The following is a 15,126-nucleotide window of genomic DNA, read 5'->3' as shown; positions in this document are numbered from 1 at the left end:
AACAGTTTGCCAATATAAGTAGAGAAACTTCTAAGTCATAAAAGGATCACAAACAGTTTACCAATATAAGTAGAGATACAAGTACATCAAAGTTGAATAAGACTATATAAGTAGAGATACAAGTACATCAAAGTTGCATCCTAGTACATCAAAGTTGAATAAGACTATATAAGTAGAGATACAAGTACATCAAAGTTGCATCCTAGTCTAGAAGCTATTGTAAAAGCATTCCGGAGGAGTATGGTTGAATCTCATCTTATCAGAGCAATAAGAATAAGTAATATAATATCTCCTCACATGTTTAAGAGACTCTGACTGATTTAATATCAACTTCTTAGGAGAGTATGGGCCTGTCAAAGGATAATTGTCACCATTACCTGTGCAAGAAGTTGAATTAGAGGTAGTAGTATTGATGTTTGCTGCTTCATCTTGGTTCTGAATGCAACCTTGGATATCAAAACCTACAAAGGAAACATGGAATGGAGAGTATTTCCATTTTATTTTTCCTTTTCCACCATTTGTTGCCCAGTCTTCTCCATTCCAAAGGCTTGCAACCACTTGCATAGATTTCATTGAAGGGTATGGAACTCCTATGCTCTTCTGTAAGTTCTTGAACACACGAATAGGATTGTTATCCACCATGAATCTGTTCAACAACAATTCACATCATAAATATGTCAGAAGGCCAACAAGATGGGTGGAAGAAAGAATCTTGATGGGCTTTAGTTCTTTCATAAACCTTCATTTGGAATTGTGGGCTTTCATTCTTTCATAAATCTTTATTTGGAATTGTGGGTTGAAAATTTAAGATCATGTTTATGCTTTGAATCTCTGAGTTTTTTTGTGATGTGCATTTGATCGAAACAAGTAATATCAAGAAAAGAATTAAGAATTATGCATAAAATCTTTTTAAACAAATTAAAAATTATATAATGTCTTGAAAACAATTAAGAATTTTGTACAAAATTGTTTAAAATCAATCAAGATCTAATATCTGAAAGAGAATTAAGAACTCTGCAATCTTTTAAAACCAACCAAAATCGAAAAATCAAAACAGAACCATTAGAACAAACATATTTTTAAAGTGTTAATTTTTATTTTTTATTTTTAAAAATTCTCAAACAAATATGATTGAGAAATCTGTGTGATAAGAATGAGGCCCATTGTCAAATAACCATATATGAATTGCTTGAAAATTTCTAACTTGGTAACTAGCTAGAGGTGAACTAAGCTATGTTAAGCATTTAAAATAATAGACATCAAGTTTCCACAATCTATGAGATATTGTTCTTGGTTGTTTCGGGATTTGATTGTGTATGAGTTTTTGCATCAACGTTTCGGATCACACTCCGTGATCCATCATCAGGATGAAAGAGTTTTTGCATGCTCTCTTTCATCCTGATGATGGATCATGGAGTGTGATCCGAAACGTTGATGCAAGAACTCATACACAATCGAATTCGGAAACAACCAAGAACAACATTTAAAATAAGTTATATGATCTGATAAAATAGAAAGTAATAACATAAATTTATATTAAAAATTAGTTGGGATTAAATCATTTAAAGTTATTTAACTAGAATATTCTTATGTTTAATTGTAGCGATTGAGAAAGATGATGTTTAGAGACTTGAAGAGGTGAGACTGAAACTAAATAACATTATTATTTAGCTAAAGGCATGATGTTTTTATATTAGTTTGGTATATTTCTGGATTAGACTATATAATTTTTTCATCGATGTTTGTAATCATACCTTATAATCCATCATCAAAATGATGATAAGAATATTATTATCAATATTACTTAATTAAATCACTAGTATTTAATAGACTTCTTATTCAATATTATTTCAATCCAAACATACAGATTTTTCCTCATCGTTGAAGTTGATCAAGTGAATAAAAGCTTGTTAAAAACAGCTTATAAATTTTATCTGTATATTGTTTCTAGATTTGATTGCATGAATACTTTTTGCATCAACTTTTTAGATCACAATTCATTGATCCATTATCAATTTTTTTAATCTAAAATTAACTTTTAATTCTGATAAACTAACATATTGATAAAAAAACACATAAATAGTAAACAGCTTACAGTATCTGGTTGGGATCCCAGAGAATTGAATACTCATGAAAATCTGTAGTGGGATCAAACCAAAGCCTCATTCTTTCCTCCCTCTCACCCTCCCCATCTACAAAAACATTTGTTTGCAGTCTATAGAATTTTCCACTCTTATCCCCAAGAAACTCAAAGTCTACTTCATCGTGACCAGAGATATCTCCTGTTGTTAGCTGAACCAAGGAGAATGTCAAATCATATGAAACAATAATAACGAGTAAGATGATAGTGATAATAGAATAATGATTTTCTTCCAATAAATTAAAATAAAAACAATTGAGGATTAGTATCCACATTAATACACTGTATGGTTGATTTAATGTCTTAAAAAGAGTTTAGTTCATTATTGACAAGTTTCTAAAAGCAGCTATATAAAAATTCAAAACCAAAAGAAGATCTGATATTTATAAGAATAATGTATAAATGAAACTACTTCATTGTCTACTACTATCAGGAAGAAGTCAAACAAAAAATCAGTTCACATTGCAATTTAAAAAAACATTTAGATTAAGATATCTTTGAATAAATAAATAAAATTTTGGGAGGTCAACCTTCTTTTAGTGTTCTAGCTTTTGTTTTATGGTGGTATGTTTCAATTTTGTTTTGTTCAGTCTATTTGAACTTTTGGTGTGTGTCTCTTTTCACCTATTTATTTTTAGAAAACGTCTAAATCTATTTTGTAAATAATAATATAGAAACCTTTTTTTAATATTGATAATGGTTTACAAATACAAGCTCTTAAGAAACTAACCATGAAGATCAAGAGTCGCAAGAAAGATTTCCATATTAGATATTCTTTTGGAAACTTGAACTTGGGTCTCTACAATAAGAACTCAATGTTTCAACCAGTTAAACTCAACCGCTTGAACATATAACGACTTCATATTGAATGATTATATCAGCTTTTTGGCACAAGATTATCTCATATCATAAGTTATCAAAATTGCAGAGACCCATGAAATTCAATCAGGATAACTCACATAGTACGCTGTCACTGTGCCTGAAGAATCTCCATGAATGAGCTTCATTTTCATGGTGAAGTTTCCAAACAGATACTTGTTTTTGGAAACAAATCCTGATCCTGCACCACCATGACATCAGATACAAAACCCTAAAAATCAGTGAAGTGCATTTGCCAAATGATAGCCACAAAAAATGCAAGTTCCTTAAAAATCAGCAAACTACTTCTCAACAATAAGATCATTGCTTACCAGAAGACTGATCTAAGACAAGCTGAACAATTCTTCTTTTGTCAAAATACCTCACATGATATCCTCCCCATGTCACATTGTAATTCTGATCAAACAGGCTTGAAAAATTCTGAGAAGCCAATTCAGAACTAGAAAATGTAAAGAACAAAAGAAACACTATTACAAATATATTGGTATAGCAGCAGGAAAGAGAATTCTGTTTACTAGAATTCATCATGTTCTATTCTTATAGACACCAATTAAGCTCTGTTGGAAGAATATAATGGATGGTTTCAAGTTTCTGATAGATCACTGTATATATGCACAAAAATCTCTGTATCAAGGAGGCCATGAAAATGGTGAATTATATGAAGCAATGATAAGATGTAGTGGATGAGCAATGACAGTTGTAATGCCTTGATCGTGGGTGGATGTTATGATAAGAATTATGTCAAAACTGTACTGAAAAAAATAATAAAAATTCACATTCAGGTGTCAACTGATGTTATAAAACTCTTTTTCAAGAATGTTTTAAAGGGATTTTAACTCTCCTCTTACTCAAAGTCATGAAAAAAGCCATAAAGGAAGGTACATTGTCATTATTACCATTGAAATAATATTAAGGCTACTTACCCAACTGTGAAGACTACGTATTGTAATTATTTCTTGAAATTTAGTCTACATAATTATAATGATTTTATGGGTTTTAGTGTTCTGATAATTGGCAAAGACTTTTGAACACATGGAACTACAAATTCTTATTATTTAAAAAAATGGGCATACACTTTTTAACAAGTAATCCCTAAGATTATGATAGTTATAAGGGATTTGATCTCATTTTCTTCAAATGGCAATATACTTTTACTTTACAGAGCTTGCTTTTAAGTAAAGCATTATTTACACTTTGCGAAGTAAGGATATAGAATTAACTTGCATGGAGACAAGTGTCCTCAAACTTAGAAACATATAATTATATTTTGATGGCTTCACACGCTTGGGTATGTTTTACACAAGATCTTATGTAAGCACCTGTCCTTGGGGGCATGGTCCATGGTCCATGGCATTGCATAGTGTAAAGGAAATTAAATTTTCCTCAAGATTAGTGTAGGCTAGTCCAATACCTTGCATATCTATAAGTAGGGCTGATAAATTACTCAATTTCTAACAATTATTTTAAACAAATATTTAGGAAGATAAAAATAAATATTTAGTTTTACCATTGAAGAGTTTATAAAATTTGAATTTGATATGTTATGCATTTTAGAATAGAGATTTTTAATTTGATTTTATTTTAGAATTAAAATTTAAGTTTTTCTATGCAAGGTTGAGTTCAAAGATAAGGGTCAAATCTATAACTGTAGACTAGTTATTTATTTGTGGATTCTATCTAGTGATTAGTAAAACTTTTTTTGGTTTGCATTGATTTCAAAGATTAAGGGTCAAATCTATAATTGTAGACTAGTCATTCACTTGTGGACTTTATCTAGTGATTAGCAAAACTTTTCTAAATATTTGAGGGTTAGTGTTATTTAAGAATACTATGGTAGGGCTATCGAGCTATCATTATGTCACAAGAGGACATGCTCTCCTAGGTCAATCTATAGAAATGTATACACCAGATTAAAAACAACACTCTTTAGAAATGCACATGCTCCTAAAAATGATCATACAAAACTAGATATCTTTTATTGCTCCAATTGAAGTGTGAACATGTGAATGCTATGCTTTTGAATGCATAAAATATGGAATGTTTTTAAATGCAAGGGTATAACAATAAATCATGCAAGTTTGTGTTTAATTAACCCTTGGAGGGAGAATGTTTTTGAAAGTCAGCTCCAATTTGATTTTTTATTTTTATTTTTAAATTTGAAAAAGTCAAGTTTAGGTCTAGTTTCAACCTCGTGATTGTAAACTTGACCCAAGACCAAAAGGTGGGTGGATCAAGATGAGGAATGTGTGCATAGAAAAGTATAACTACTACTAGGGTATGGATAAGGAGAATTCATGGGAATACACAAGCATGAGAATGAAATGAGCTATAAATGAATAGGGGAACATGCAAAGAATAGGTTGGTGATATATGGAAAATTAACCAAATTTACCTAAAACTATATTATTTGTTGTGATGGTTTGTATCAAGACACTATTCAAAATGGGCACAAAATTAAATAGAAACTGGAATAGGCATATTTAAAGGTTACAATTATATTTTTCCTCCACTTAAAGATGTGTGAGAACCATTAAATGATCATGCATCTAAAAGTATGTAGCATTCACAACTTGATGCATACAAAGTAAATATTCAAACATCAAAGGATATCACCTAGGGCCCATATAATTTAATGGACCCTACAAGATGTCTTCATATGCATTTTCCTTTTGTCATGTATTCTCCATAAAAGAATTCAAACATGAAACTAGATATAAGTATTTATACTCATATAATGTATCACTTGACATAAAAAATGTTAATAACAAATTATTCCCCTACCATTAGTTGCATCTGTAGAATACAAGGAATTGTAGGAGAAGCAAAATTAGTACATGAGATGTAAATGCGATTTAAGATTATAATCATGTAAACTATAAGGAATGCATCATGTATGAAACATATATTTTCACATTCGAAGTGATTTAAATGTGGTAAGATCATGAGCAAGAAATGATAGCTAGGGATAGTGATGTTCCCCCCATCGTGGATAAAGATTGATGATACATCCCTGAATGACAAAAAATGCTTATGTAAGTACATAAAACACTAGTGGTATATCCCCAATGTGGAATCCAAGAGTACAAGAATGCATTGGTTAAGATAAGGTAATAAGTCTCTAGTGGTGATTAAAAATGTAAATTTATGGTATGCAAGTAAAAATATGGGGAAGGCCCCAATATAATCCTTAGAACATGGTTAGATAATGAAAATACATAATGTGATTAGGAATCCATATATAATTCTTGATTCCCCCTAATGTGGAATAGTAGTTGGGATGTGAGTGAATCACACGAGCACAATAATGTAAGATAGAGTCATATAAGTTCATACAAGGAATTGGACTCTGTACAGTCACTTAGATAATATAATAAGACACAAATGTGTGAAGGGGAAAGTCATGATACTATCCATACGTAAACATGTAATAGAGATATCACAAGAAAAGGGGAAAACATGAAGCCCCAAATATGATAAAAGATATATCAATACAAGATCATTATCAATATGTAATAATAGAACAAGATATCCTTGAATGACTTAATAAGAATCACAAATATATGTAATTTAATATCAATAAATATGATTATAAAAGAATATGGCTATTGTCAAGGACTATAGAGGAATATACCAATAAATACACATGTCCCATGCCATAAATAACATAAAATTAGAGCAATCAAATTATGTGTAATCTAAAAATGTGTCATGGTACAAATGAAGAGGTTTGATATATCGAAAACAGTTCATCCATGTGTCTCATATGTAAAAATTGTCTTTGACCTATGAAAAAGGTTAGTACTCATGTTTTGTGTTAAAAATGAGCCCAAGTGCACATAAGTCAAATGCCACTATGAATAATGTACATTGTCCATGTAATCATTGTGGTTTAAAAATGGAGATTGTAGGGTTTGTGAGTTAAAATTTTAACCCAATCTATATGAAAGAAGGTGAATAGTAAAACAAGAATATTCAATTACAATCAAATTTGCCTTCTAGTGATTAATGTATTTTAAGGTCTAGAGTGTACTTGCAATTTTAAAACAAATGGTAGTTTGTTGGAGGAGTGTATTCACCTAGGGTGACCACATGTGAGCACATATCAATCATAGGGAGATAGTTGACCTTGTAAGTATCCTTGTAACCCTTATTTTTCATGTTTGTGTCATTTTTGTATTTTTTTAAAAACATGTGTAGATTTTTTCTTTTAAAATGATGTTATTTAAGTGGTTTTTGGAACACATAGACTTAATTTATGACCCATGGACTTAACCCCCAAGGTCAATCCCAACTTATAGGAACATCCCATTGAGTGGATCTTAACTAATGAAATCAACCTATGATGTGGTATATGGACATTTCTATGTGAATTTATCATTTTTAGTTGATTTGCATAATTGATGGATTTAAACAATAATTTATTTTCATGTTTTGTAGGCAATTGGTGCTACTAGTTTAGAAGGATCCATGAAATCTCTAGGTTGTTAGTCTACATGTATTGCATTTAGAGGATGAGAGTGAGTTTATTAGAGAGTGAAAGTTCAATATTGTGTCACACTTTTTAAAAAGAAAGTCCAACACCATTCCATATTTTTAAATTGAAGTACTTGAAAAGGAGATATGCATCATTGAATGTTACAATGATGTAAACAAATGAAATACAAATTTTTAGTGTATTTTATGTTTGTATTCTTTTAATTATTTGGATTAATATGTTTATAAAATAAAAATAATAATTAGAAAATGAGATTAAGGGGCCCCCAATTTTTATATCAAATTTTACCATTCCCCTTATTCTATTAGCTTGAATTTTTAGTGCATAGTGTAATTTAAAAAAAAAAAAAAAATTTCTAATCATTATATAAAATAAAGGATACCAAAAATATATCAATTTTACCTAGATCTCCATTTTATGTCTTGACTATTTATTTGAAAAAAAAATGTACAATCTGTACAACGATGCTCTCCTCTAGTGCATCATATTTTTTGTTTATTTTTTAAGCAAGTTTGAGTATACTCGTTTTAATTTTTTAACTACCCTAGTTTGGTTTTACTATGACTACCTACTTGTAATGAACTTAAAAATGAAACTCATATATATATATATATATATATGACGAAAATTATATATTCAAAATTTGTACTCTTGGATCTACTAAAAATATATTTTAGTTTGTAAGAAAATATTTATAATGTGACAAAATGTGGCTCAAAGGCAATGCTTTAAATATTTAAAAAGTAAAGGGAAAAAGGTGTCATGCCTATTACTAGCAAAGTGGTTCAACCAAAATTATTTCACCCAAACTCATTCTCATTGCAACGAGTTTAATCAAAATGCCTTATTAAAACCATGAATGCATTCTTAAAATTGTGAATTTGTTATTGAATATATTTTCAAGTGAAGTCTAACCAAAATTCTATCAGATCTACATATGCTTAATATAGTGGAATTTCATTTCAACTAGAATATCATTTTGATCATTTTTTTATTAAAACTATTTTAGCCAAATATTCTTAGTTTTCCAAAAGTGTGGCATAGATTGAACTTTCACCCAAAGATCATGGGTGATTTGATTCCCAAGGGGAATTGGGGAATGATCTTAATATTAGCTAGTAATAAGATCATAAAATGTTCTAATGATCTATAATGGGGATGTAGGACAATCTGAAATAGATAACTTTGTTCCAATGGTAAAAGGAACACATAATCGTCTACAATCTTGCACGTTGAACCTCCATAAAATTGAATTCACATACTTACTCTGACCTAGCCATATCTTTTTGTTCATTCTATCTCTTCTAATTTTCATCCCAAGAATGTGCTTCATTGCACCAAGATCTTTCATTTCAAATTTAGTAGCAAGCTGAGACTTAAGTTCTAAAACCATACATTTCCCTTTATTGCACTTGAATAACATATCATTAACATATAATAATAAAATGTACAAGAAATGATCACCATCAAATTTATGATAAACACAGTGATCTGATTTAGAATGCTTAAATCTCAATCTTGACATATATGTATCAAATTTTTGGTACCACATCCTAGGATTCTATTTGAGTCCATACAAAGATATCTTAAATTTACAAACCAAATTAGTTTTACCTTTTACCATGTTGTGCTCTGGCTATGTCATATAAATATCCTCCTCCAAATCACCATGAAGGAAAGAATTTTTGACATCCATTTTCTCAACCTCTAAATCATAAGTAGCAACAACAAACAAAAAAAATCTAATGGATATCATTTTCACAACAAGAGAAATATCTCACCATAATCGACACCCTCAACCTAAGAGTAGCCTTTTTCAACCAACATTTTGAATTATACTTCTCAATACCTCCATCCGAACCAATATTTTTCTTGATCACCCATTTAAAACCAACAAGTTTTTGTCCTCCAGGAAATGGTACAAGATCCCATGTATCATTCTTCTCCAAAAATGTCATTTCTTCATCCATAGAAATTTTATATGATTCTATATCATTCATACCTAATGCCTATTCTATAGATCTAGGTTCATCTACATTAGTATTCAAAGAAAAAACACATCTCCAATCATCAGGTGGTTTATATCTTGTAGAACTTTGAACAAGCTAAGTTGGAGTTTCTTCCTCCTCTTTTAAAGATTCAAAGCTAGATGAACTCTCACCAACTTCTTTCCTATCTAGGGGTCTTGATTCAACTATTTTAGGCATAGAATAAATTTGAATCACATCTTCTTGTGTAGTCTATTTTGTCTGCAATGTAACAAAAGGCTTAATTTCTCTAAAAATAACACTTCTACTATGTCTTACCTTCTGTGCAATAGGTTTGCAAAGCTTGTATCCTTTCACACCATAACTGTATCCAATGAAGATACATTTAATACACTCATTCTGCAGCTTTGTTCACTTCTCCTTTGGCACATGTGTATATGCCTTGCAACCAAAAACTTTAATATGTCTCAATTAAGGCTTATGACCTGGCCATGCCTCCATAGGTATTTTATCAATAAGAGTTGATGTAGGAGACCTCTTAATCAAGTAGCAAGTAGTGGGAACAACTTTAGCCCAAAAATTTCGTTCTAGAATAGCACCACTAAACATACTAATAACCTTCTCCATCAGTGTCCTGTTCATTCTTTCTACAACTTCTACTATGGAGAATACACATTTGTCTTTTGTCTATTAATGCCACGATCTTTACATAATCTATCAAAATCATTAGAGAAAAAATCGCCAATATCAGTCCTCAAACATTTTATTTAATATAGTTTACAATTCAACTATTGCTTTAACTTTTTAAAATTGACTAAAAAATTTAGATTTACACTTTAGAAAATATACCCATGTCCTTATCCTATAATCATCAATAAATGAAACATATTTATGTAGCTATTGTAATGGAAGCAACGTCTACAAGATCAAACATGTCAAAATGAATAAGATCCAACAAACCACAAGATTTCTGAGAACACAAGTAAAATTGAATGTGGTTTGGTTTTCAATAAATGCAATGTTTATATAAATAAAAATTAAGATTAAAATCCTTCAAAACTTCAACAAGGTTTTTATTTTTTGAGGTCCATAGACACTTTTCTCCAATGTGGCCAAGCCTATGGTTCCATACCATAGTCTTCTTTGCATGCAACTTTTCCTTAGAAGAAAGAGATCCCTTAGGTACCTAAAAGCCATGTCCATCTATTGAAGGTGAAACCCTCACATCTTTCAACAAAGTATCCACATATTTGTTTTTCACATAAATGCTATTACACTCAATAATGTATGCATCTAGCTTATACAATGAGTCAAATATGACACCTCTATCAGTCAACATAGCATCCTTCACCATTTTACATCCTACATTAGAAAAAACTACCTACACACCCACATCTATCAGTTTGCTCATAGATAAAAACAAATTGTGCTAGTCCAAGGATATGCAACACAACACTAATCTCTATCATCAGGAAAACTAATTATAACTTTACCATGAGTCATGACCAACAACATCTAAATGAGAATCATCACCCAAGTACACCTTACCTCCGTTAAATTATTAATATAAAGAAAACTAGTCTTTGTTGGAAGTCATATGAAAATATGCACTCGAGTCAATTAACCATGCATCATTACTTATATGAGTAGCCAAAGATGCAATGAATGAATCACCATATTCCTTCTCAAACTTGGAATCAAAATCAAACTTCTTCTTTTTCTTCTTTTCCTCTTTGCAATCCTTATGGAAGTATCTTGATTTACCACAATTCTAGCAAATGACTTTAGAATTTCCAAGAGATTTGGATCTCCTTTGAACTTGGATTTATCATGCTTCTCATTCTTCTTGCCTTATTCTTTAGGTTTTCCTCAAACAGTTAAAACTTCCTTCAAATTGGTAGATACCTTCCTCCACATCTCTTCACCAAGCAAGGTACCCACCACTTCTTTAGAATTTAAATAAATAGAAGTACTACCAATAGCCATAACAACAGAATCCCACAAATCAGACAAAGAACAAAGCAACATTTGACATTTCTCCTCCTCCTCTATCTTGACACTGACATATTCCAATTGAGCTACCACCATATTGAACACTTCTAGGTGGTCTGTAATTTGTCCACCATCTTCCATTCTTAAGGAGTACAATTTCTTCCTCAAGAAAATATATTTTAATAAAGATTTGGCTTGATACATCTCACAAAGCTTCTTCCATAACTTCTTTGCAAAGGTCCCTTCATGGAAATTTATTAGAATAGAGTTTGCCAAGTACAATATGATTAGACCCTTCACTTTATAGTCAATAACATCATACTAGGCAACCACAATAGGATATGTAGATCTTGAGACATTCGTATCAACAAGATCCCACAGATCTCAACCTATTAGCAGGTTCTCCATATTCAACTTCCACATCTCAAAATTACTTCCAATTTTTTTTTCCACCTCTATTCTCCCCAACAAACTTGCCATCTAAAAATTCCTAGAATAAAATAAAAAAGTATCTTCTGCACAAGCTCCCACTAAAATCTTAATTAGTTCAAAAAAACCCAACAAACCACAACAAAAACAAAAGGTGATCAAGTTCTGATACCACTTGTAAGGAAGCTAAGTTAGAGAAACAACATCCTATACTAATCTTGAGAAGAGGGCAATGCAAAATGTTTAAAGATATTTATAACAATCATACAAACTTAACAAAAATAAACATAAATACCATGCATACTGTAGACGTATAAATCTGACCATCGAGTTAAATAAATATTTAATACTAACCACATTTCTCTATTAATTAAATCTTATTTAATTAATTCCTCCACTTTCATCTATTTGATTAAATAAATTATTCAATTTATTTAATTAAATTTATCTAGCCACATCCAACCCTTTAATTTAATAAATCACTTTATTTAATTAAATATCCCTTTCCCCTTTAATTAAAATTACATTTTAATTAAAACCCCTCTCCAATTTATTTAAATATCTTCAAATTTGCAAGTTGTCATCCACCTTTTTGGAATAAATCACTTTATTTCAAAAATAAATCAGAAATCTACCCCCACTTGCATTCTCCTAACAAATCCACTTGCATGATTAATCTTCTTCTGAAGCCTTCTAGATTCTTCTATTCATCCCTAATTATCCTAATTCATCTCTTAAACATTTGCACATTCCTTAAGAGAAGTCACTTCTCAAAAAACCTGCAAAGTCTTCAAAATGCATTAAAGGCTTTATGCCTTCAACAAGTTAACCCTCAAAGTCTCCCAAACCATTAATGGTTAACTCAACCTTCCCACATGATTGGAGACTTTCTCTCCAACTCAACCCTCATTTAACCCAAGGGTCTCATCAAGAACTCGTGGCTTGACCCTAGTTATCCTATTAACCCTTGCACAAGAGTTTACTCTTTGGGTAAAAGCTTTATCCACTGGTTAACCCTAACCACACTCTCTTAGGGTGACCCTTATGTCTTCTCAAGAATTTAATTCCTCTTCCATCTCCTCTCAAGCCATCTCTTGTTGACAATTGTCACCATTTCATTGGTGAAAATTGTAAACATGGATTGAGTAACTTTCAATCCTAGCCATTGTTAAGATTATTGAATCTTAACCATCCATTGCCCTATTTCTCCTATAAATAGAGCTCATATTCTTCATTCTCCATATCCAAGTTTCATGCATCTACATTATAGTCTAATTATATCAAGCATTTTAACCTCTTTTTGTTAGAATAGCATTTTAGCATTAAGAAGCATTTCATATCATAACATATCCATGTTAGTATATCATGTTAGGGTAGTTTATTAATATCTTTATCATATCATTATCTTCATCCTCGCTTAATATCATGATTTTGAACATATCATATAGATCTTAGAATGCATCCATGCATGTAGATCACAATATCACTCATTCTTGGAGTTGTCATTCCTAAGTCATTTGCTCAATGATCTAAGAGCAAAACATTGACTTTAGGGATCCTATGAGATAAAGAACAATGAGACACACCTTGGGAAGTTAAACTACTTTAAACCCAGTTAACCCTTTTACTCAAGAGTCTCATTGGTATGTTGGCCATTTTGATCTCAATCTTGATATTTTGATCACCATAAATCTGCATACATTTTTGGTGCCCACCGTGGGGCCCGTCCCCAAAAACAACATCATTTTTTGTGCAGGTTGAAGACAACAATCATGTCAAAACACAAAAAGAGCGCATGTGAGACCTTCTATAGTGCATCTGCGGTCTACTTTAGCGCATTCATTGTACTGTTTAGCGCATAGGAAACATCCCTTAGTGCATTTGATCTTATTTGTATCACATATTCGTCTCTGATATCTTAGTGCGTAGGAGTGCCAGATTAGCGCATCAAGGCCTCAGAGTAGCGCACAGACTATATCTTTTAGCGCTTTGGCATGATTTTATAGTGCATCAGTCCCGTATTTTAGCGCATAGACCAGGCAGAGAGGAAAAACTTTGTAAAAGGATCAGAATTTAGGCTTGTGAAGCCCACCATCAGGATTTTATTTTTTTTGACTGTGTGTAGGTTCTAACAAGTTTTGTGCAGGAACAGAAGGAATTAGTTTAGTTTTCTTTTCTTTCTTTCAAAATTAGTAAAAAGAACTCATTTTTCCTTTTCTTACAAAAATCTTAAAATGAACCTCATGATTTCTTTTGGATGCATAAAATGAACATCATGTTTTCTTTTGGTGCTTAAAACAATACTTATCTTTCTTTCTTGCATAGGTAAAAGGAACAACAAACTCAAATCTTTCTTTTATGCAAGTTAGGAATCAAATTTATTTGGGCTCTAAGAAGAACAAAACAAACTTTCCAATTTTTGCAAAAAGTTAAAATTGAACATCACTTTCCTTTGGTGCTCATTAAAATGAACCTCACCGTAATTTTGGAAGCTTAAAAAGAACCTTCACTTTAACATTTCAAAGCTTTCAAAATTGAGATCGTTGTTGTTTAAATTGGCGATTCATTTTGTTGACAAGGGTTTACTTTCAAAAGTTTAAAGTTTTACCACCTTCACACATTGCTATCTTGGGTTAAAAAGAACCACATGTCTTTTGGAGCACATCTCCAAGATAGTTTTTAGAGAGAACAACTGCAATATTGGATAAAAAGAAAGTGTGTATTCCGTGTTTTGAAGGTGTTAGGTATATGCTCTCCCCTTAATTGGGTGATAAAAAAGCCAAACACACCATTTTAAAAAGCTTTCTTTCAATTTAGCAAATACAACCTTTAGAGGGCCTGCCTTCCCAAAGCCTTGAGGGGGTGAGAAGGGTACGAGCCAAGTGGGAAATGACTTTATCACCAAGTATTCCAACCCACTATAATCAAATGTGGAGGCTGATGAAAATCCCCTCCAACGGTTTTGCTCAGCGATTAGCCTTCCTCTAGTATCTTTAAGGTATGTAAAGCCTTTGTTCTAAAGGTTGGGAAGCCTCCTAAGGGAGTTTATCACTGAAGACTGAACAAAAGCTTGATTACAAACCATAGAAGTAGAAGCTTGGAGCCAAGTCAGTTGCCATACATTGGAAATATCATAGTGCAAGGGTGGGGAAGAGTCTTACCCCAAGATTACTCACCATATATCTCCCAAGATAACTATCTAA

At 31.5% G+C, this 15,126-nt stretch overlaps 1 protein-coding gene across 1 annotated transcript; it reads right to left on the bottom strand.

Moving 5' to 3' along the window:
- Positions 1-82: 82 nt before the first annotated feature.
- Positions 83-3,741, bottom strand: LOC131028815 (xyloglucan endotransglucosylase/hydrolase protein 2). Its single transcript, XM_057959163.2, has 4 exons — positions 3,331-3,741; positions 3,100-3,200; positions 2,096-2,292; positions 83-646 (listed from the first exon to the last, which is right to left on the bottom strand). Exons 1-4 carry the CDS (start codon positions 3,545-3,547, stop codon positions 208-210), a joined length of 954 nt encoding a protein of 317 aa, XP_057815146.2. The 5' UTR covers positions 3,548-3,741; the 3' UTR covers positions 83-207.
- Positions 3,742-15,126: the final 11,385 nt, after the last annotated feature.

This window comes from Cryptomeria japonica, chromosome 5 (assembly GCF_030272615.1).
Source record: "Cryptomeria japonica chromosome 5, Sugi_1.0, whole genome shotgun sequence".
In the NCBI taxonomy this organism is placed as follows: Eukaryota; Viridiplantae; Streptophyta; class Pinopsida; order Cupressales; family Cupressaceae; genus Cryptomeria; species Cryptomeria japonica.
This window is presented reverse-complemented; position numbering and strand designations above follow the sequence as displayed.

Coding starts and splice junctions, on each gene's coding strand:
- LOC131028815 (XM_057959163.2), bottom strand. CDS start 3,547: ATGATGAATTCTAGTAAACAGAATTCTCTTTCCTGCTGCTATACCAAT. Junction 3,201..3,330: donor TGTCTTAGATCAGTCTTCTG/GTAAGCAATGAT, acceptor ATGGTGGTGCAG/GATCAGGATTTGTTTCCAAA. Junction 647..2,095: donor TGGGATCCCAACCAGATACT/GTAAGCTGTTTA, acceptor GTTGTTGAACAG/ATTCATGGTGGATAACAATC.